The 22,930-nt window shown below is 41.3% G+C and overlaps 2 protein-coding genes across 3 annotated transcripts in view; one reads left to right on the top strand and one right to left on the bottom strand.

Annotated features, from left to right (window-relative positions):
* Nucleotides 1–10,208: 10,208 nt before the first annotated feature.
* LOC132832107 (gamma-glutamylcyclotransferase-like) lies at nt 10,209–22,372 on the bottom strand. The gene is made up of 4 exons (XM_060849817.1): nt 21,811–22,372; nt 16,617–16,759; nt 10,970–11,105; nt 10,209–10,735 (listed from the first exon to the last, which is right to left on the bottom strand). Exons 1-4 carry the CDS (start codon nt 22,030–22,032, stop codon nt 10,583–10,585), a joined length of 654 nt encoding a protein of 217 aa, XP_060705800.1. The 5' UTR covers nt 22,033–22,372; the 3' UTR covers nt 10,209–10,582.
* Nucleotides 21,787–22,930, top strand: part of rp9 (RP9 pre-mRNA splicing factor) — a 34,053-nt gene continuing 32,909 nt past the window's right edge. The window contains exon 1 of one of the 2 annotated variants that reach the window (XM_060849818.1): nt 21,787–22,376. In XM_060849818.1, coding sequence (XP_060705801.1) covers nt 22,243–22,376 — 134 coding nt within the window. In that variant the 5' untranslated portion in view covers nt 21,787–22,242. The remainder of the gene's footprint in view (nt 22,377–22,930) is intronic. The other variant, XM_060849820.1, reaches the window with a different exon arrangement.

Raw genomic sequence — 22,930 nt, 5'->3', positions numbered from 1 at the left:
TCCAGAGTCAATTCAACTAATTATTTCTCCTCCTCACCACTTCCAGGAAGGATAAAGCTGTCACTTGGTTTAATTGTGTTAATTTTCTGAACATAATGCTATTCCTTCCTTAATAGTCAACTCTAGAATCTTCCCAATAACATGGGGAGATGTAGTCGAATATGTGTCTTAATTGACAGATTTTTTTCCACAGAGTACAAGAATAAATTGTGATTTTGCATTACTCTTTACTGAGAACAGACCTACTGCTTCACTGAAATTAGCTGGATTACTTGAAACTGGTGTGAAATTTTAATGCTACCAAGATGGTAGAAGTATACAGTAATCATGACATAAGCTTAGAATAAACATTTAAAAGTTGGAAATCTTAAGGCATTTACAAGTTATTGGAATTACTCTTATACATAAAGACAAACCACATGTGGATAAGAAAGGATGTCAAGGAGAATATTCAATCAAAAACTAGGGCGTACAAAAAAACTGAAAACTGATGCTGGCATGGAGATTGGGAATCTTCTGGGAACAAGCAGGGGATGACTAAAAAAGTTAATAGAGAGGGAGAAAATTAATTATAGAAGTGAATTGGCAAGAAATATAAAAACAAACAGCTGGATCTTCTATGGATGCATAAAAGAGAGTAACTAGACTAAAAGTAGATTCCATTGCAGATGTGACTGGAGAATTGACAATGGGGGAACAGCAAAATGGCAGATAGTTTCAACTAATTTTTTTTAAGCAGTCTTCACAGTGAAGGACATATTACCCATATAAATATATATGATCAGCAAAGTGTAGGACAGACCTTGTAAAGTCTCTACCACAAATAACAAAGGATTTGATAAATTATTGAGAATGAAGTAAACAAGTGACCAGGACTTGGAGCATCCAAGGGCTTTGAAGGAAGTGGCAGCAGAGATGGTGAAGACATTAGGTGAAATAATCCAAAACTCACTGGAATGCTGGAGGATCACTGTGAATTGGAAAGCCTGTGCTATGTTATTCTACCTTTGTTTAAAAAGGGATGAAGACAAACCCAGAAACTATAGGCCAGTCAACCTAACATCTGTTGGGTAAATGAGAGAGTCCATGACTAAAGAAGATATTTAGAAAAGCTTTACAGAATCAAACCGAGCCAACATAGTTCTGTGAAAGAGAAATCATATTTTACAAGTTTACCAGAGTTCTTTGACGGTACAACAAGCAGAATTGCTAAAAGTGAATCAGTAGATATAGTATATCTAGATTTCCAGATAGCAGTCAATAAGGTGCCACATAAAAGCCCACTGCACAAGATAGGAGCGCATGGTATTTAGGTAATATATGAGCATTAATTAAGGGCTGGTTAATACACAGAAGACGGAGTCAAAATTACTGGGTTTTTTTCAGTTGCAAGGATGTAACTAGTGCAATCTCACATATTATCAGTCCTAGGACCTCGATTATTTACTTTTTATGACTTGCAGGAGGGGCAGTGTATAGTGTATACAAATTTGCTGACAATACAAAAATAGATGGGAGAGGATGTTGTAGTGAGGACATACTATACTATAAAGGTAGACTGAGTGAGTGGACAAATTTTGGCAGATAGATTGTAATGTAGGAAAGTGTGAGATCGTGCACTTTTACAGGGAGAATCAAAAGGCAGACTTAGAAGGAATGTCATGCCTCACTGGGGTAATATACTGGAAATTAAGGCTTACTATTTCCAGAGTCATCACAGAAATTAAAGATATTTTCCAAGTTTGCAACATTTCCCAATTTCTCAGTCTTTTAAGACCCAAGTTAATGGAAAGTATGATCCAGATTTTTCTAATTAAGAAGCATGACTATTAATTACAAATAAATAGATTTTAGTTACAGGTAAGCAACTATGAAACATTGATATACAGCTCCATTGGTTAAAAGTAAATCCCTTATAAAGTCCACACTACACACAAAGACAGATGCACAAAAAAGTTTTTTCATGAGAAAGAAACTGGCAAGGCATTCAATGGTCCTTTCATACAGTTTGCTAAGATGATCTTGTTGTCTTGCCAGAACTTGTTGCTCCTCGCTCATCCTTCTCCAGGTACTTCTACTTCCTTGCAGGAGGCATAGAGTGTCTGGTTCACAACTTAAGTCTCCAACTCATTGATTATATGCAACAGCAAAGGTTGAGGGAAAATGAATTGGCTTTCTTCAGGCTTCAGGTGTTTTGTTTTTGCAGAGACAGTGATAACACCATACTTTATTGAAATCAGATGGTTCTAGCCATCTTGTTCATACTCTCAAGTTATTTAGCTATCTGGGAGTCAATTACATTGTTGTTGGAAAGCAGAAAGCTTTTGTCATTGACATTTGGTCACAACTCTACAAACTAGCAAATTGTTGCTGCCAAATTTCATTTTGTGCACACCCCTGTGTCAGTTCATTTGTAACTCAATTGCCCTGACTGGTGAACATACAATGGCGTAAACAGCATTTACTGTATGTACTTACAACAATATGTTGCTTACTTTTAAAAAGTGCAGCTGTCCCTCCATAATAATTAGTTTTTAAAATAGTCTTTTTTCCCATATCAGTACACAATCAAAAATATAGGACAATAAAAATAATATTCTTTACAGGAAATAGACGCCAAAAAATGTAGCATGGAGGAATCTGAACACTCCTATACATGGAGCACAAAATGCTCCATTAGTTGTTGCATGCAGGTGCAACAACTAATTGAGAAAGCAGATAGAATTTTGGCCTTTATGGATAAGAGGTGAAAGTTCCAATTATTATTACTAGAGTACATTGTGGTGGTGATGCCACACCTGGGGTACTCTATACAGGTTTGGTTTATGCATTTAAGAAATGATATATTGGCATTGGAGGACATTCAAAAGCTGATTACTGGAATGTAGGGGTTGACTTATCAGGAGCACCTAAATATATTAGGTCTTTATCAATTACCAGTTAGAAGAATGAGGACAATCTTATTGAGACATGCAAGATTCTAAGCAGGCTTGGCAGGTTTGTTGTTCAGAAAATGCTTCTACAATAGAACCTCGAACTAAGGGACATGGTTACAGAATAAAGAGACATTCATTTAAACTGGTGCATAAAGGAATTTCTTCTCTCAGGGGTAGTGAATGTGTGGAATTCTCTATCCCAAAGAGTGTGGAGGCTAGATCACTGAAACTGTTTAGAGGAGGTAGATAGATATTTCACATATCATGGAGTTAAGAGTTTTGAGGAGCTGGTGGTATTTAGACATGGGGCAGATCACTTATGATCTTATTGAATGGTGGTACAGGTTTGAGGATCTGAATAACCTGCCCCTGCTCCTATTTCTTATGTTTTTAATGTTTTATGTACTTATATCTTAGCAAGTTATGACTGTCTTATCTGGCCTGGATTTCTTGCAATCTTTTATTAGAATATGGTAGAAATAGAAAAGGGATGAAAAATAGAGCAAGGATATGTTCCTCCTGGGGTGGAATTTGCCCTGACCAATGTCATTGGAGCACATTAATGATTTGAAAATGCCATGTTTCGCATTTCATGCTATTTATATGCACTACCATAAATCTGGTACTATTCTACAAGTGAAAGTAAGTTTAAAGGAACAAACTTGTTCAGTTACTTTGTTGCTAAACCTTTGATGTGTTTTCATTTCTGCACCTAAATTTCCATTTACCTTTGCACCATTTCCTGGAGAATTGTAATTTTACTACTTCTTTTAAACTAAAAGAAGGAATGAAGGAAATCTAGGCTATTAAGTTCGCACCAAAGAAGCATGACACTTACTCATTGATAATTCCACATCAGAACATAACCGCGGAGGCAACCCTGCTGCAATTGAACAAGGAGCAAGTTATTGTGAAAACTTTAATTTCCAAAGAAGTTGTCAGAGGACAAAGGCACCACTGACATTCATATTCATGACCTCCAGGTTCTTCCTCCACTGGCCTAGGAATGGCCATGGTGTGTCCTTTCCAACTACCCACGGTTGTCCTGCCGTTCAATAGCAGAACTCAAAGATCAAGGCCCTTCTAATGCTTCACCTTCCTGAAACTTTATAAAAGACACAAATTCAGTTTTGATTTTTAACAAGGGATGCACAGAGGTTGTGTGTCACCACATCTCCAGTAGACTATGCCTCCACAGAAGAACTAGCCTTTCACTTATTGAATATATAATTATTACAGAGGGCACAATCTCTTCTTGAATGAGTGCTTTATAGTATGAGGTACAGACTTTCGAGTGGGGGAGTTGTCCAGCATGGCAAAAGTGAGGACTGCAGATGCTGGAAACCAGAGTTTAGATCAGAGTGGTGCTAGAAAAGCACAGCAGGTCAGGCAGCATCCAGGGAGCCAGAAAAACGATGTTTCAGGCAAAAGCCCTTCATCAGGAATTGAGGCAGGGAGCCTCCAGGGTGGAGAGATAAATGTTCTCCAGCATGTCCTGGCCATTATTAAGCCCTCAACAATTGCAAGGGTGCTGGGAGATGAACACGGAGCAGGTCTTGGTAACCTGAATTATTCAATAAATTATATACTATATATGCAGCACAGGAAAAATTCTCCATGGCGATTATACAGTAAATTCTGTTCCCTACTTTGCCACATGACCTGACATCACTTTGTGTGTTGCATGATCTATCCTATTGATAGCTGCTACCTTATACTACACCTCCTCACAAATATTCATCCTATCCCCAATGTTTACTCCTTCCAACAATTATTTTTCCATTCATTAAAAAGCTTACATTTTTACTCATTAACCTGTATTTAACTCCCCTACCCACCATGTTTCTTTTTGTGAAACTTCAGCATCAAACATTTCTTTCAGCCCTCTGGAGAATGGGTAGGACCGGTGCTAGATGTGTGTTTTCCTCTTAGGAGTGAAGGTGAACACTAGCTGTTCCTTTTTCTGAGGAATTGTTCCATAGTCATAAGTTGTGTGCTTCATTTTCCAGTGGGAAGCACCACCTGTTGTGTTCCTGTTGTTATTCATCTAAATCTGTCTCACTTGAGTATGGAGTGGCTGCAGTGTAAGACTTCTGGTAAGTATTGGTTGGGATCATGTTGTAGTTGCCCTGGCGGTGCACCCTCTCCTAGATGCCCCACTTTTCCCACTCTGGACACAATTTACCTCCACCATCTCCCTAGGACCTGGTCTCCCTTTCCTGGCTCTGGACCCGATCTGTCTCTGTCCACCCTTCATCCCCATGGCTATTCCCATGACCCCCTGCCACCAGACCTGATCTTCATAATCCAATATGTGCCCTCCCTCACCTCTGCGGAACCCAATTTTGCCAACCCACTTTGACCTATACCAAACAATTACCTGTCCCTTTTGCTATTTTGCATCATGGCACCAGACCCATAAGGCACCCTTCTACTCCCCCCTTATCTTATATACTTAATAAGGTGTCAAAGTGGCTGTCTGTGATTCTGGACCTTTACATTTCAGAGTACAGCAGCTGACTGCTGTGGAAAGGGAAGGGGTGGTTTGGCTTCCTTCAATAGTCCTCTGTTTTGGAAAAACTGTCAGACTGGAAATATGGCTCTGCATTTCTGAAAGACCTTTAATTTGAATCTCTTATCGGAAATAGGGAGTTCCCTACTTTTGCAAGAAAAAGGGAAAAATCTGTGTGAAATAGCTTCTCCTTGGAACATCTGTCTCAGAGATAACTTTCATATGTCCTTTCAGGTGGTTTGTTGTAACATAGTGCCCTAGGCTGGATTTCACACATGGTGGATCATCAGAGGCTTCAATTATCCAATTTTCTGTCTGGTAACCAGTTTTCAATCCATATTATTTCCAACCCATCACTCAAATTTTGTTTGATAATCTCTGTGTTGGACCTTATAAAAGGCCTTCTGAAAATCAAAATGAAGTACATTCAATAGTTCTCCTTTATCTAGTCTATAAGTAACATCTTTTAAAAAGTCCAAGAAGTTTACCAAATGTTATTTCCCATTCAAAAACCTGTATTGATTTTACCAAATTTTGCCATTATTTTCCTAAATGTCCAGCTAGCGTGTTAATCATAGTCAGTTCTAACACTTTCCCTACCACAAATATTAAACTAACACATCCCTAGTTATTTAAACATTCTCTCTCCTTCCCTAAATAATGGAGTTACGTTTGCTACTTTCCAGATTGCAGGAACCCTTACGGCAATTATACAATTTTTAAATATGAGTAATAATTCACTATCTCTATAGCCACCTCCTTTAATGCTCTGGGATGGAGCTTATCTGGTCCAGGTAATTTATCAATTTTCAACCCAGATATATTTTTTCAAGTGTTATTTCTTTATTAATATCAATTACTGTCAGTTCTTCACAAGCTCTTTCACAAATCCCTTGGTTGTCTGTATTTCTGAGAAATTTTCTGTAACTTCATGAAGACAGGGTGTGTCACTGTTATTCAAGGTATTATTGTGAATGTTCCTTCTAAGCTGTATGGTTTCTGATGGTCCATGCACATGGCAATGGATGTTAGCATGTGGATTATAGCTCTGGTTTCTTAAGTGGCTACCACAAATGTGCTTCTGAGGCCTGTGCAGCCTTTTGGATGTTGATCCTGGATATGCATAGGAGTTGATTCAAGCAGGCAGTACTGGTTGCGTAATAAAAATACCCTTACGTGTGTAATATTCTGCCAAAGCAGAGAAAGGAGCTAGCAGTTTAGTGAGTCTCTGTTCATGGTTAAAGTCTTTTCCATTCTTAACTTTTAACATAGTACAGCAAACTTTGTTTTTACTGGCTCCTTATCAACTGGTACTCCTGATAAACTGGCAAAACTTATATGCATCTAATTCCACAATCTACAGGAATGTCCTTGTATGCTGTAAATAAAGTATAACAGTGACATGTATACCCTCTGCATTGTGTTTCTATTACTTACAGTGTGATTTTGCATTGATATTTTGAGGGACGTTGATGTCTCGAAATTTCGCCTGGTCAATGTTTACTGCGTTATGCATACCTCTCGATTATTGGGAATGTTTGATCAATCAGCACATTCCTGATCCTACAGGTGCCAGTTAATAAAAGGTTTACTGTAATTTGGTTATGTTGATAAATTAGTTAAAAGGAAACATAAACAAGTGAATAATATAATTGAACAATTGAAATCCATTAATGATGGCAGAACATATAATGGGGGGTCAGCATGTGGGAGCTTCTGGATACCATTGTGATCTAGGGCAAATACTCTCGCTGGAAGTGTTTGAAGTTCAGGCAGCTTCAACTAAACATTTATGATGGAACGATGAAAAGGAGTTACTGTCTCCTGGATTCACTGTACCAGGAGATAGTAACAGCACTTAAGGGAGGGTCTTTTGAGTAGTTGATGGTTAAGACAGGAGTGTGTGGCTGCAAGTGAGGGAAGTAAGGGGAACCATTGAAGACTTTGTAGAGTGAGGATGAATTGGCACCATCCTCTGCAGCAAATTGTGAGAGTCCACATTGCTGTGTTGCTTGACTGGAGAATCTGCTCAGAATTGGTACGAAATTTGCTGTATGAGGAGGAGACCATTAGAACATAGAAAAATACAGCGCAGTACAGGCCCTTTGGCCCTCGATGTTGCGCCGATCCAAGCCCACCAAACCTACCCTAGCCCACTATCCTCCATATGCCTATCCAATGCCCGTTTAAATGCCCATAAAGAGGGAGAGTCCACCACTGCTACTGGCAGGACATTCCACGAACTCACGACTCGCTGAGTAAAGAATCTACCCCTAACATCTGTCCTATACCTACCACCCCTTAATTTAAAGCTATGCCCCCTCGTAATAGCTGATTCCATACTTGGAAAAAGGTTCTCATGGTCAACCCTATCTAAACCCCTAATCATCTTGTACACTTCTATCAAGTCACCCCTAAACCTTCTTTGCTCCATTGAAAACAGCCCCAAGTGCCTCAGCCTTTCCTCATATGATCTTCCTACCATACCAGGCAACATCCTGGTAAACCTCCTCTGCACCCGTTCCAGTGCCTCCACATCCTTCCTATAGTATGGTGACCAAAACTGCACACAATACTCCAGATGCGGCCACACCAGAGTCTTATACAACTGCAACATGACCTCAGGACTCCGGAACTCAATTCCTCTACCAATAAAAGCCAGTACGCCATGTGCCTGGGTGGCAACTTTCAGAGATCTGTGTACATGGACACCAAGATCCCTCTGCTCATCCACACTACCAAGTATCTGACCATTAGCCCAGTACGCCATCTTCTTGTTACTCTTACCAAAGTGAATCACTTCACACTTACCTACACTGAACTCCATTTGCCACCTTTCAGCCCAGCTCTGCAGCTTATCTATATCCCGCTGTAACCTGCCACATCCTTCCTTACTGTCAACAACTCCACCGACTTTCGTATCATCCGCAAACTTGCTCACACAACCTTCTAGCCCCTCCTCCAGGTCATTTATAAAAATGACAAACAGTAATGGTCCCAAAACAGATCCTTGTGGAACACTGCTCGTAACTGCACTCCAAGATGAACCTTTACCATCAACTACACCCTCTGTCTTCTTCCAGCCAGCCAATTCCTAATCCAAACCACCAACTCACCCTCAATGCCATACCTCCATATTTTTTGCAATAGCCTACCACGGGGAACCTTATCAAACGCCTTACTAAAATCCATATACACCACATCTACCGCTTTACCCTGGTCCACCTCCTTAGTCACCTTCTCAAATAATTCAATAAAGGTTTGTGAGGCACGACCTGCCCAGTGGGCATGGTCCATGTAGGTACCAACAACATAGGCAGAACTAGTAAAAAGCTTCTGCATGGAGAGTATGAGGAGTTAGGCATAACATTAAAGTTCTGCTTTATAGAGATGTTGTCTGTGTATTATTATCCTAAGCTGCATGCAAATTAGCATAGAGTACTTAAACTTTAAGAGATGACTATGTAACTCAGAGACTCAAAGTGGGTTCCTGGTTGTAGGCCATTGGCACCAGTACTGGGAAATGTGGGGGCTGTTCACTTAGTACAGTTTACACTTGAACCATTGCAAACCACATAAATAGGGAAGTAAAGAGAGTTTAAAACTGAACAGTGGAGCCAAGAGATCACATGAAAAGATGTGGTTTATCAAAGAATAGAGATAAGGTAAAAGGGAACTATAATACTGTGGAAAATTTGGATCAGGGACTAGTAGGAAGGGATAGAGGGATCAAAAATCCTCAGAATAAAACAACAATTAAGACTAGGGTTGACAAAGATAATAAAAATATGAAACCAAAGGCTCCATATCTAAAATGTGTAACAAAATAAGACAATAAACAAATTGTGTAGTATCAATGAAGTTAATAAATCTAATCTGATAGACATTATGGAGACACGGCTGTAGGATGACAAGGGGGATTGGGTCCTGAATATTGAGGGATATATGACACACAAGAAGAATAGGAAGCTAGTTAAAGAGATATGGGTGACACTTTAATCAAGAATGGCATTGGTGCAATAGTTAAAAGATGGTTTTAAATAGGATATTAGGATATCAGGATGTAGAATTAGTTGAGATAAGAAAGAGTAAGAGTAAAGGAATGAAATCTGCAGTGGGAAATTACACCAACTAGCCACGAAACGACACAAATCAGCTATCCTCAGTAGCCACACACACCGATGACAAGCAACCTGAGTTCGACTGGGACAACACTACTATTATAGGACAAGCTAAACGGAGAACAGCCAGGGAATTCCTAGAGGCATGGCACTCATCTACAGATTCAATCAATAAGCACATCGACCTGGACCCAATATACCGACCACTGCAACGGACAGCTGGAACTGACAACCGGAACCAACAGGTACAAATCACTATAAATGCCGGAGGAAACATCACAGAAGCGCTTCGCAGGAGGCTCCCAAGCACTGAGGATGTCACCTAGACAGGGGACGAAACGTCTGCAACACAAATTCTCAGCTCTGCAAACAGAACCACAACACCGAGCACCTGAGCTACAAATCTTCTCTCAAACTTTGAATAAAATGTTCAATACATGTAAAACTTCAGTATAGTTACACTCACATTCCAGGCAATTCTCTCAATAAAATCCTAGGCAAGCATATGACAACTTTTTCAAAGAATTAATCAATGGAAATTTATCTTTAAAAAGAGGTTTCTAAATCTTACAGAGATAATGACGACAACAAAATGTTAACATTTTCTCAGATAAGATGTCAATTGCTATATGCTCCAATTAGAGTTAACATTAGGATACAGGTCATTTTGTCAATGCTCTATAAATCTTATTAGAAAAAGCCTAAGTAAGAAACAAAGATTTATAACTTGAGGACTGAATTTGTCAAAGATCAGCATTTTAAAATAAAACAGAAACAGATATCACATTTCAAATACTGGACATCAGATGCGTTATAGCTGAAAAAGGCAATTAAATTCTATTGATCCAGCACAACAATGTTTGCATTTTAACTTGAATGACATTTATTGTCAGATTCATAAACTTTTCACAATTTTAGATCAAAAATCAATTCAATAAAATCCTAAGGATTCAGCATGTTTCAAACATTTGTATCGTAGACACAGACAATGACTTTTCAAAAATAAACATCTTTCATTCCAATGTATCATTTTGTAGGCGATGCAACATCATTTTAATTTGGATTGTAAATGGGGTGGTTTCATTGTAATCATTTGTTTTTATTGCTTCCAACTTCTTAATATATTCGGCAGGCAATCCATTCTGTTTTGCACCTGTACAAATTACCTGCAAAACAGTAAATAAATGAGAAAGTAAGGCAGCATCTGTTTAACTAAATTGCTAATGAAATGGAAAGCTGTTGTTATTTACCAAAATATAATTATATTTTTCTCTGGTCTAACTTTTAAAATCAAAATGTTTTGAAAGTACATAATTTGCAAATGACAACCTCAAAAACAAGTTTCCCACTAAGCTGTGCAGATAGATTACCACGAGGTAGCCTTAATTTTCAAAGCCTACCTTTTTGTAAAGTGGAGATGGCAGGGTAGAATTAAAATTATTCATTTGGTAAGTCTGACATAATACTTCTCCTGTATTTTCTTGTTGAATTTTAACTTGTATTGGACTGTATAGTCCCATTTTCACACCCTCTTGGCTGTTGGGAAGAAAAGGAAAAAACAAATCAGATGTTCAGTCTCTGCACGTTCTTGGATCACTACGAACTACCCAATCATTTCAAATTCAAAAATGGTTCAGAAATAAAACAAAACAGATGTGAAACCATCACTGCAAACATTTTCTTATAGAGTCGTGGCGGGGGGGGAAATAGATTTATATTTTTAATGAAACACTAAAAATGGTGACAAGGCTTGGATTCTATCCAAGGATTAGGTGATAAAATCAGAGGTCTTAGTCGGTTTTACCCTTGTGGATCAGAAGTAATAACAAAACCATATATTAGCTTTAATGCAAACTATTTCCCAACCATTAAAGCTTCCCACCAGCCTTGCAATATAAAATGATTATGATTGTTAAATTCAAGCACAATAGTACAAATTCAAAAGAAAACAAAAACTGCAGTGTAATAAATATAACTGCAAACCCATGTCCTTCAATGCCATTCCCCAGATCCATCACTAATTAAAACATCCCTTAAAGATGGTCCAATCTCAAACAGCATCAACAGCACCATAACCACACATTTTGTGCATTATAAACCAAATGCATAAAACTAGACATTTAAAATTAAAGTATACTTTTGTAGAATATAAAGATTTAATTCACACTTATGGGTGAAAGTGTGTTTATAAAGTTACAGTTTAAAAAAGAAAAAAAAAAATCAGTATTACTTGAAGAACTTTGTCCACTTCACAAGGCACTGTAGCTTCCGCTAAAATTACAGTTGTTGAAATTAAAAATAGGACAATTTCTGGAAATGGTTCACATACATTTGTATTTTAGTGAGTGCAATATTTTCATCCTTTACCAAAGAGCAGAAGGATTACATTTGAAAAAAATTCCATCCAACAAAACGAGTTTATGGAAGGCATCACCTTCTTTGTGGAGAAAGTGAGGTCTACAGATGCTGGAGATCAGAGATGAAAATGTGTTGCTGGAAAAGTGCAGCAGGTCAGGTAGCATCCAAGGAACAGGAGATTCGACGTTTCGGGCATAAGCCCTTCTTCAGGTATTATTATTTTCACAAGTTATACATTCATGAAGTCACTCAAACAGTTTATACAAGTTCGAAGTTATCTAGCAAAGCAGTTTCATAGATTCTTCACACAATAATTTCCCAGCAAACAATGCAGCAACACTGCAAACTATATATCTACAATCAGACAGCTGGCCAGCTTCATCTTCTACAGTAACTGAGCATCAAAAACCATCCAGTTTGATGAATCCTGCTTAAAACAATGGGCTGAATTGCTTTTTTGACATCCTTCACATGATTCCATCCCAATCCTCTCATTGGATATCTGTCAAAAGACCTGCATCTCTTGCACCCAAGCCACCTTGAAACATCTATTGTGCACCTGAACAAGCATTATCCAGAACTGCGCTGCACAGCTCCTGAAACTTGCCATAGATAGGGGAACATTGGTGCCCTGCTTTACAGACAGGGCTTGACAGTCCTGATGGATGGCTGGTACGGTCAAGGACAAAGTGAGGACTGCATTCCTGATGAAGGGTTTATGCCAGAAACGTCAATTCTCCTGCTCCTTGAATGTTGCCTGACCTGCTGTGCTTTTCTAACATTACACTTTTCAGCTGGTACAGTCAAGACTTTCCCTTCCTCCTCGTCCAGCAATGGAGGCCATGACACCAGGCCATGCCAGCCTGGTCAGAGGTTGCCACCTGTGCAATAGTCAATGTAGTCTCAGATCTGCAGCAATACCAGCAAACACAGGATTTGTGAGCGCAAGTGCTCCTAACTTCTGACTGATACCTTCACTCTCTATATTTCTGCTACTCTACCCACATCCCTTCAAAAGCTGTCTATCACTCTCACCATTGAACTGCACCAATGTCCCCACTCACTTTCATCTACCCCAATCCCACACTAACTCTGCATGCATTTTGTGTTGCCTACTCACTCACTTGGGACATCTCCCCACCTACACCAAAAGTATAGGCTCTGCCACCACTTTAATATCCCTGAATACCTGCCTCTTTCTCATTCCAAGTGAAAAAAGCCCGAGATAGGGCAAAAAGAGCCAAGATGGGTGGTGAGCTATGTAAATGAATTTTCTCAGATGTACAGCATGGAGACAGACCCTTCGGTCCAACCTGTCCATGCCAAAAAATTTTTACTGCATCCTCTGAGGCTTTCACATGCTTCCCATTTATAAAGCGCACAATTCAGTTTGTCTTTTTAACTGCTTTCCCAATCTACTGTCTTCGATTATTTGTGTAGACATCCCTCCAGTTGATTTCATTTCCCCTTATGAATTGCGCCCATTGTTGCTTGTCCTGGTTCTTCCAAAAGAATGCACCTTTTCACACTTCTTGTCCAGCTTGTACATTTCCTTCCAAAGTCTATCCCTTTCAGAGTTCTTAATACTTGCAAAGTATTTGTCTTCCACAAATTTGGTTAATTGAACTGCTCGCACACAATTCTAGGTCAGTAATCTATCCAGAAAAACAGGATTTACAGTATGTTTATCAAGGATTTGCATTTAGAGATTCATGTCAGCTTTTCCCAATTAATACACATTCTCCATTGGACTTAATTTTCGTCTGATTCTTTGAAATTTAACATAGTGGCCTTTCACTGAAACACAAGCACATAGTTTGTAAAACCAAATCTGCAGCATTAAGACTAAAAGTTTATTGTACAAAAGAAATAAATATACATAAAGATAGATTAAGATACAGAGAGACAAAACACCATTAAGCCCAACATCATTACAGTTGCTCAAAAATAGGGATAAATCCTTCCCTTTCTGTCATTTGATTTACCTGCCTCTACTCAGTTCCTGTTTGGTGAGGTCTGGGGTCAGTTTCCATGACTACTCACCCAATAGAGCTGAGACTTAAAATCAGTCTTTTAATCAAATGCAGAGTTCAACCACTCCTGGTCTAGTGTTCCAAACTAGATGTATTCATCAACACAATAATAATCAGATATTAATCATACATGATTTCACTAAAGTAACTATTTCTTTAAGTGCTCTAAACATTTTCTGGAGCAATTGTACTCACTTCTGACCCCAGTCAAGTCTCCCTTGAACTGCCCAAAAAGCTTTTGAATTAAATTATAGAATGATAACTTGCTGATCCAAGAGGCTCTACTATGCTAATGGTTTGATGTCTTCTTTCTCCAGTTGTCAACCTTCACAGTATAAACAAACGTCCATTAACACTCCAGACGTTACATGCTGGTTTAAAATCACGGTTCAGGAAATAATAACTCAGGTAATTTTAAAGCTCTTGACAAAACTAAACCAACATCCATTCGCTACTAGTTTAAAGTTCAAATTTTGAAAATAAGATATGAACTGTAGTGATTACAATGAGGTCAACCCAGCTGGACCTTATAGAATGAGTTCCCTGATTGGCCCAGATTACCATCCCCAATCAGGGAGCCCTGGCTGACAGATTAAAAAGGGCGAGTCTTACCACTGTTTGGCAGTAGTACAGAGTTTAATAAAAAGGAAAACAAAAACACTATTCTTTTTAAAAAGTGTGAGCTTCAGAGATACTGACACTTTGGTGCCTGACTCTGTTCATGTATAACAGTGACTTGGTGATGGGATGCCAGCCTCAGTGGAGTTATTTTACAAATATATATTTCAGATGTTTAATCACACTTTCACAGTAGCAACTTCCAATTGATTAGATTGTGGTGGCTATCTTCATCCTTGTGCTGCATGTTTATTCAAATTAGGATATAACATTTGTTATTCTTCAGTCTTCTGTATCCATCCCACTATTGCACGAAGACTGGGTGATTGTAACCAGTACCTCAGCATTTTTCATCCTGAATTCCTCAACATTCTCTGAAGTATCATAGCTAGTCCCATAGGTGACTTATTAACTTAAGAATAACTAACCATTCTTGTCAAATTGATCTAACATCAATTGCTATTTAAAAGAGGACAGTTTCAAACATTGATGACCTGTTCACAAGTTTCACTCCCAAATCTCTACAGTCTCATCTCCTCATCCTGTATTTGCCCAACCACTGGAAGGCTCTATTCAAGGCAAGTCTACCCCTCCATGATGTGATATCCAAAATCACATATTGTACCCCAGATGTGACCCAATTAGGTTTTGCATAACTACCACCCTCTTGTATTTTAATTCTCTTGATGAAAAGGCCAGCATTCTATTAACCTTTTTGATTTTTTTTCTGTACATTCTCATATAATTTTAACTGTACTTACCCAACCTTTTCTCTCCACCACAACAGCCCCACCTCACTTCAAAATAGTTTTTTTGCAGAGGTCTCTAGCCAGAAGCAACAGTAGACCTTGATATTATCACAATAGTCTCGATTAGAATGCTGATGGAAAAGCACACCAGGTCAGTCAGCATCCGAGGAGCAGGAAAATCCTTAGGATATAGTACAGAAGGGGTCCTTTGCAGTTCTGAGAGAGTGTGGCCCTCAGTTGAGGCATAGCTGACTATAGAGGGGTTAGGTAGTGACGCATGGCTGTGAGTGTGGAGCAGAGGATCCTGAAGGAGAACGTTGCTGGTGTTTTGAATTTGTAGTCTGTACTGGTTGTCCTGTTCGGATTCAAACTGTGCTGGTTTGAATGTAGTCCGGAGTTCACGTGGGATCAGTTAGTTGCGGAGGCAGGCACTGAGGAAGCAGATGTGGCTGTGGTAGACAGTCTGTTTCACGACATGGTCAAAGAGCTTCAGGGCAGAGGAGATGACCTGGGGGTTGCAGTAACAGAGACTCACTGAAATCCTTGTAGAGAACGGATGAGAACTTCTTCAAGGTAGGCATCATTGCAAGAGGATTCACAGTCAGGTTAAAATCAACTACGCCAAAGTAAGGACTGCAGATGCTGGAGATCAGAGTGGTGCTGGAAAAGCACAGCAGGTCAGTCAGCATCCAAGAAGCAGGTAAATCCTTAGGATAAAGTACAGAAGGGGTCCTTTGCAGTTCTGAGAGAGTGTGGCCCTCATTTGAGGCATAGCTGACCGTAGAGAGGTTGAGTGGCGGCATATGGCAATAGTAATCAAATTAAAACAGTTAACTGCTCCTTGGATAAAGAGCTGTATCATGCAAATTAAAAAAAAATTATCCTTTGCAGCATGCACTTATATAGTATGGTCAATAAAACAGGGTTTTAAGAATACTTGGAATCTGTCTGAAATAGAGACTAAATTGATTCCTATGCATAAACATACACATGCATGTCTGACTCAAACTGGAACCCAAATCATATTTTAAAACAAGACTGAATGAGATAGGCCATCATCCATCTAATCTCTAAGTCTTTATAGAAAGTAAAAATTTAAAAAGAGAAAATATATTAAAGAATTGCAGATCCTGGAAATCAGGAACAAAAACAAATGCTGGAAAAACTCAGCAGGTTATAGCAGTGTCTATGGGGAGAAAGCAGAGTTAACATTTCAGGTCCTGTGAACAGTCTTCAGAACAGAACATGTTATCTGAAAATACTGACTAGATATATAAAACAATACTTGCTCATCTAAAGATGGCCGATCAGCAGCTTCCAAACGCCATATAACGCCCCATACATCATCTTCAGGACTTGGGATAATCGTCGCAACACCACCTCCCCATCTGCTGTCTAGCAAGTCAGGGAAACCAAATGCAAGCTTATAGCCCTGGGGAAAAAAAAAAGTTGAAAATTAATAGAAAACATTGGGAATTCCATACCTTAACAACAGGGTGGCATGGTGACACACTGGTTAGCACTGCTGCCTCACAGTGCCTTGGACCCAGATTTGATTCCAGCCTTGGGGGACTGTGTGGAGTTTGCACCTTCTTGTGTCTGTATGGATTTCTGCTGAGTCCTCCTGTTTCCTCCTTCAGTCTAAACGATGTATGGGTTTGGTGGATTGGCTGCTTTAAATGTGGGGTTACAGGGATAGCAATGCTATTAAGAGGGTTAGTGCAGACTTGATGGACTGAATGGCCTCTTTCTGTAAGAATTCAAATGACTGTAAACACACTTTTTAAAAAAGCCATAAATCAAAAAAAGTGAAAATTGTTATGAAGTGAAAAGACAAAAGCATAAAGAAACACTTCAATACTACCATATTTTCCATCCAGTTTGTTTAGATCCAAGTGGTTTTGCTCGCCAATGGGAGTGTTTGTTACACTCAATTCACATAATAAGCATAGAATCAAAATGTTGAGAGCTTCCAAATGAGTCAAAACACTTGAACCATATTACAAACATTATCCCATTGAATACATTAGGACGATAATATGTATGTGTTGGAAACTACGTTTTAGGCTGTAGTTTGAAAATGACAACAAAGGATGTAGGATCCCATTACATGATATGAATCATTCAACAAATATGTGCAAGCAAGAACAATATTGTACAAGTACTGCAAATAGATACAAACATACTAATTAAGAGAAACTTGCGATACAAAAGTCATAAGAGTTTTAGCGCTTTGGTCCAACTTGTCCACGCTGACCAGATGTTTTATATAAATCTCGTCCCACTTGCCAGCACTTGGCCCATATCCCTCTAAACCCTTCATATTCATGTAGACATCCAGGTGACATTTTGAGGTTATAATTGTACCAGCTTCCACGCTTTCTCTGACAGCTCATTCTATGCACACACAACTGTCACGGGCCATGACCCATCTTCCTGACATCCGTTCACTGATCCATCCATTATTCACACTGGAACTTCCAATTTTTTTAAAGCATCAGTAGCCATGCAGTGTGGACGCATCCTTTCCTCACCCTCCACCCCACCTTCTCTCTGCAATATTGCGATGGAGTACTCGACGAGACAATTCCACATTTCTGGGGAAGTTGGTCAGAAGTAAGAAGTAATCCAAAACTGTACAAACTATTTAAAAGGTAGAGAGATCATAAGTTATCAAGGTGATGGTATCAAAACGGGACAATAGGAAAGATTTTACAAATACAAAACAGTGTGGTGAGGTTACATGTAACACAATATGAACCCAAGATCACAGTTGATTGAGGGAATATTCCAGTTGGGAACATTTCAGCATCAAGGACATTCAGCCTTTGATCTTCAACTTAGCATCCTCCAAAGTGATCTTTGAGGCAAACAATGCAGAGTCACTGAGCATAAACTGATAGCCAAATTCTGTACCCACGAAGATTGCATCAACCGTGATCTTCGGTTCATGTCACATTACATGCGAATGCCATCATACTGTTCTGTATTTGTGATATCTCCCTTACTGCCCTGTTTTGATACCATCACCTTGATAATTTCTACCTCTACCTTAGTTTGCTTGGCTTTGGATTATTTGTTACTTTGGTTAGACCCTTGGCTTTGTTGGGGATAATCTGCTATCGGGGTACCTACATTGGGGCTAGGGAGGGGAGCACCATTATTAAAGCAGACACTGTCAGGTACCAGCTAAAACACAGCCATGTAAAGTAAACCCAGCCACTGCAGGCCACATTCCTTGGGGATTAGAACATGTCCGTCAGTTTCAGATCATCCTGTTACAATCTCAGTGTTAATAAAGGAAACCGGTAACTATCGGATAGTGTAAATCGCACCGATACTACACTTGATTGATAAAGTACTTGCTAATGCCTCCGCTGACGTCAAACTCATTCGGGTCCTGTGTTAAATGATAATACCTGTATATTCAACTATGGAGAACTATTGTGAACGCCCAGACAGCCAGGCGCATAGCAATGAGGAAACCCTTCCAAACAATAAACTTTTAAATTACAAGATCGGAAACTGCTGAACCCAGGATGTCTACCCATTGTTCAGCACAGCAGGAGCTGGACAGGTATCTCGGGGCAGCCAATAGAGACACTAATCCCTTCACAGACAGGTGAACCGACCAATGAGAGAACCGAACGAGGGGAACCTGACCGGGAACTCGAGGAAGCGCGAAGTATAACTGCTCCAGGTCCGTAGAGGGAGACAGAACGCCTTCTCCAACGAATTGCATGCTTTTGAATTCGTTGTATAGTTTGCCAGTCTTGATTCTGTAATAAACGGTGTTTTTGCTCCAAACTCTAGCCGGTGTGATCTCTCCTTCCAAAGAACACGTGGAGACGAGGCCCTACGGGTCCGTCCCAACAGCTTGTGACTCTTACACCTATCATGTTATTCCAGCATTTGGTTTGTCTCCAGCAACACCTGATTTTTAAATTTTTTGTAATCATCGCTCTGCCTCAATTAATCGAAGTCATCACTTCCTTTGCTATTCAGCTATTGACACTTCATTCACATCGCTGGACACTGGATCACCTGCAGAGATTTATTATTCAGCCTGTCGACATTTTATTCACACTATTAGCATGTGACCTTTTGGTATCTCTGCCTATATTCTGAGCCGGTGTTTCTCTTCACATCACCTGACAAAGGAACAGGGCTCAGAAAGCTTGTGATTTTAAAGAAACCTGTTGGGCTATAACCTGGTGTCCTGTGACTTGTGATCTTGTTCACTCCAGTCCAACACTAGCACTTCCATATCTTGGGAATTGGATTCCAAAGCTTGAGAAAGAATTTCAGAGCAAGGTCAGGGTTGGAGGGAAAACAAAATCAAGCCAAGCGGCAGTCCAGCAACGACTGCTACTCCGCGGAAGGTCCAGATTAAACTTTTCAGGCAAGGATAACTTCATACAAAAGATGAAGAACAAATGGTCAATTCTAGACATTAACAATTAAACCTACCACGTTTAACACATGTAGCTAAAACACTGACACCTACCTCTAGTCAGCAAGGAAACTTTAAATACAAGCAGAACAAACAATGGGATTGCTCACCCCTGAACAATCTTCAAAACAAAATAATCTCAAACAATAATATAAATTGCTGGAAAAACTCAGCAGATCATAGAATATTAGAAATCGCTACAGTATGGAAGCAGGCCATTCGGCTCATCAAGTACACAGTGACCCTCCGAAGAGCATACCACTCATATCCACCAGCCCTACCCTATTCCTGTAACCAGGCATTCCCCACGCCTAATCCACCTTGCCTGCATAACCCTGGACAGTAAGGGCAATTTACCTTTTCCAATCCACCTAACCTGCACATCTTTGGACTGCGAGAGGAAACCAGATTCTGGATCAGTGGTGCTGGAAGAGCACAGCAGTTCAGGCAGCATCCAACGAGCAACGAAATCGACGTTTCGGGCAAAAGCCCTTCATCAGGAATAAAGGCAGAGAGACTGGAGCGTGGCGAGATAAGCTTGGGGAGGTTGGGGGTGGGGAGAGAGTAGCATAGAGTACAATGGGTGTGTGGGGGAGGAGATGAAGGTGATAGGTCAGGGAGGAGAGGGTAGAGTGGATAGGTGAAAAAGGAGATAGGCAGGTCGGACAAGTCCTGGTGACAGTGCTGAGCTGGAAGTTGAAACTAGGATGAGGTGGGGGAAGGGGAAAATGAGGAAACTGTTGAAGTCCACATTGATGCCCTGGGGTTGAAGTGTTCCGAGGCGGAAGATGAGGCGTTCTTCCTCCAGGCGTCTGGTGGTGAGGGAGCGGCGGTGAAGGAGGCCCAGGACCTCCATGTCCTCGGCAGAGGAAATGGGGAAGTTGAAATGTTGGGCCACAGGCTGGTGTGGTTGATTGGTGCGGGTGTCTTGGAGATGTTCCCTAAAGCGCTCTGCTAGGAGGCGTCCAGTCTCCCCAATGTAGAGGAAACCGCATCGGGAGCAACGGATACAATAAATGATATTAGTGGATGTGCAGGTAAAACTTTGATGGATGTGGAAGGCTCATTTAGGGCCTTGGATAGAGGGGAGGGAGGAGGTGTGGGCACAGGTTTTACAGTTCCTGCAGTGGCATGGGAAAGTGCCAGGATGGGAGGGTGGGTTGTAGGGGCGCATGGACCTGACCAGATAGTCACGGAGGGAACGGTCTTTGCGGAAGGCGGAAAGAGGTGGGGAGGGAAATATATCCCTGGTGGTGGGGTCTTTTTGGAGGTGGCAGAAATGTCAGTGGATGATTTGGTTTATGCGAAGGTTTGTAGGGTGGAAGGTGAGCACCAGGGGCGTTCTGTCCTTGTTACGGTTGGAGGGGTGGGGTCTGAGGGCAGAGGTGTGGGATGTGGACGAGATGCGTTGGAGGGCATCTTTAACCACGTGGGAAGGGAAATTGCAGTCTCTAAAGAAGCAGGCCATCTGGTGTGTTCTATGGTGGAACTGGTCCTCCTGGGAGCAGATACGGCAGAGGCGGAGGGATTGGGAATACGGGATAGCATTTATGCAAGAGGTAGGGTGGGAAGGGGTGTAATCCAGGTAGCTGTGGGAGTCGGTGGGTTTGTAAAAAATGTCAGTGTCAAGTTGGTCGTCATTAATAGAGATGGAGAGGTCAAGGGAGGGGAGGGAGGTGTCAGAGATGGTCCAGGTAAATTTAAACCCAGTACAGAACATGCAAACTCCAGTCGGACAGTCGCCTGAGGGTGGAATCGGACCCGGGTGAGGGGGCAGTACGAACCACTGAGCCACCCTAGTCTGGCAGCATCAGCGGGTGAGGGGGGGGGGGAAAGGCAGAGTTGACGTTTCCCAGTGCGGGGATTCTTCAACAGAACACTCCATTCCTGTTTCTGTTTCAGATCCCCAGCATCCGCAGGTTGTTGTTTCAGTTCATCATTAAAGAACAAAGGGGTGATCCCTCAGCACCATACCCCGGTCAGCAGGGCTAACGGTGAAGGAGGGAGGTAGCCATGTCTTGTTTACTGACCTTCAGGTAGCCCACACCGATCTGCACGGCCGAAGAATTCTGAAGCTGCAACCGCTCCCGCAACAAGTTACTTCCATAACCGAAATAGCAGAAGGAATCTCCCTCACCCGCTGGAGCATGAACTTGCTTCGTGTCGTTGAGGGGCACGGTCATGACGGTGATGGGTTTTGTGTTGGCGATTGTACACAACAACAACAACCTCTTCACCAGGATGACCAACATTTCTGCGCCAGCCGCTCCCTCTTTATATACTCACGGTCCCGGGTGGCTGGGGCTGGGGCTGGGCAATGGCCGCGAGCGCCTCTTGTGCAAGTGCGCATGTTTGATGGAGGTGCTCGATCTTTCTGCGGTTCCCCCTGTGGCGGTTGGGGGATTCGCGGCAGCGGCTAGGCCCCGGCTCTGAGCGGTTCGTCCGCGATCCCCCTGACTGAAATGGCGGAAGGCAGCCGAGTGAGCGGTCACGAACGGCGGCACAAGCGTCACACCGCGGAGGAAAGGGAGCCGGAGAAGAAGAAGAAGAAACGGCTGCACCAAGAAGTGAAGAAAATCAAACATGTCGAGACCTTGTAAGGCTGAGGGAAGGAAAAAATAAAGCGGCGGATGAGGGCGGGAGCCGCGCGATTGAGGGCGGGCGGGCGCGTTTTTGTTTTGTCGCCGAAATCGAAACGTGAACTCTCCTTTCTCCTCACAGATGCTGCCAGGGTTTGACCAGCAGTTTGTTTTTGTGTCCCTCGGCCTGACTTTCGCTGTCTTTCGGCGGTGAAGGGAATGGCCGCTGGCAGCTGCCCAGAGATACCCCTGGCGGGTTTGTGAGCGGAGAATCTGGGCAGAATCTGAACCTGCAGATCCTGGAATCGTGAAGTAGAAAACAAAACAGTGGTTTCTGTTGAGGGGTCCCTGGACCTGACAGCACTCCGACTACCCGCAAAATCGGCAATACCCCTGGCTCTGAAATGTTCGGAGGGTTCTGTGTATGTTAGATTAATAGTAGGGGCCAGACAATTAAAACCCTATTCTCGCTCCCGTGTAACTACTAAACTGAGGCCTCAGTTTATCACATCCGCCCACACTTCATCTGACAGACTTCCGAACTGAATAACTCCAAACTCCGACAGTCCCC

This window comes from Hemiscyllium ocellatum, chromosome 34 (assembly GCF_020745735.1).
Source record: "Hemiscyllium ocellatum isolate sHemOce1 chromosome 34, sHemOce1.pat.X.cur, whole genome shotgun sequence".
Taxonomy (NCBI): domain Eukaryota; kingdom Metazoa; phylum Chordata; class Chondrichthyes; order Orectolobiformes; family Hemiscylliidae; genus Hemiscyllium; species Hemiscyllium ocellatum.
The sequence above is the reverse complement of the archived record's forward strand: the minus strand, read 5'-3'. Positions and strand labels throughout refer to the sequence as shown.

What these genes read in the sequence shown, in the direction of transcription:
- LOC132832107 (XM_060849817.1), bottom strand. Translation starts at nt 22,032, where the DNA reads ATGTTGGTCATCCTGGTGAAGAGGTTGTTGTTGTTGTGTACAATCGCC. An exon ending in GATCGGCCATCTTTAGATGA is followed by an intron (nt 11,106 to 16,616) that starts GCAAGTATTGTT and finishes TCTTCCCAACAG; the next exon opens with CCAAGAGGGTGTGAAAATGG. An exon ending in CATCTCCACTTTACAAAAAG is followed by an intron (nt 10,736 to 10,969) that starts GTAGGCTTTGAA and finishes ACTGTTTTGCAG; the next exon opens with GTAATTTGTACAGGTGCAAA.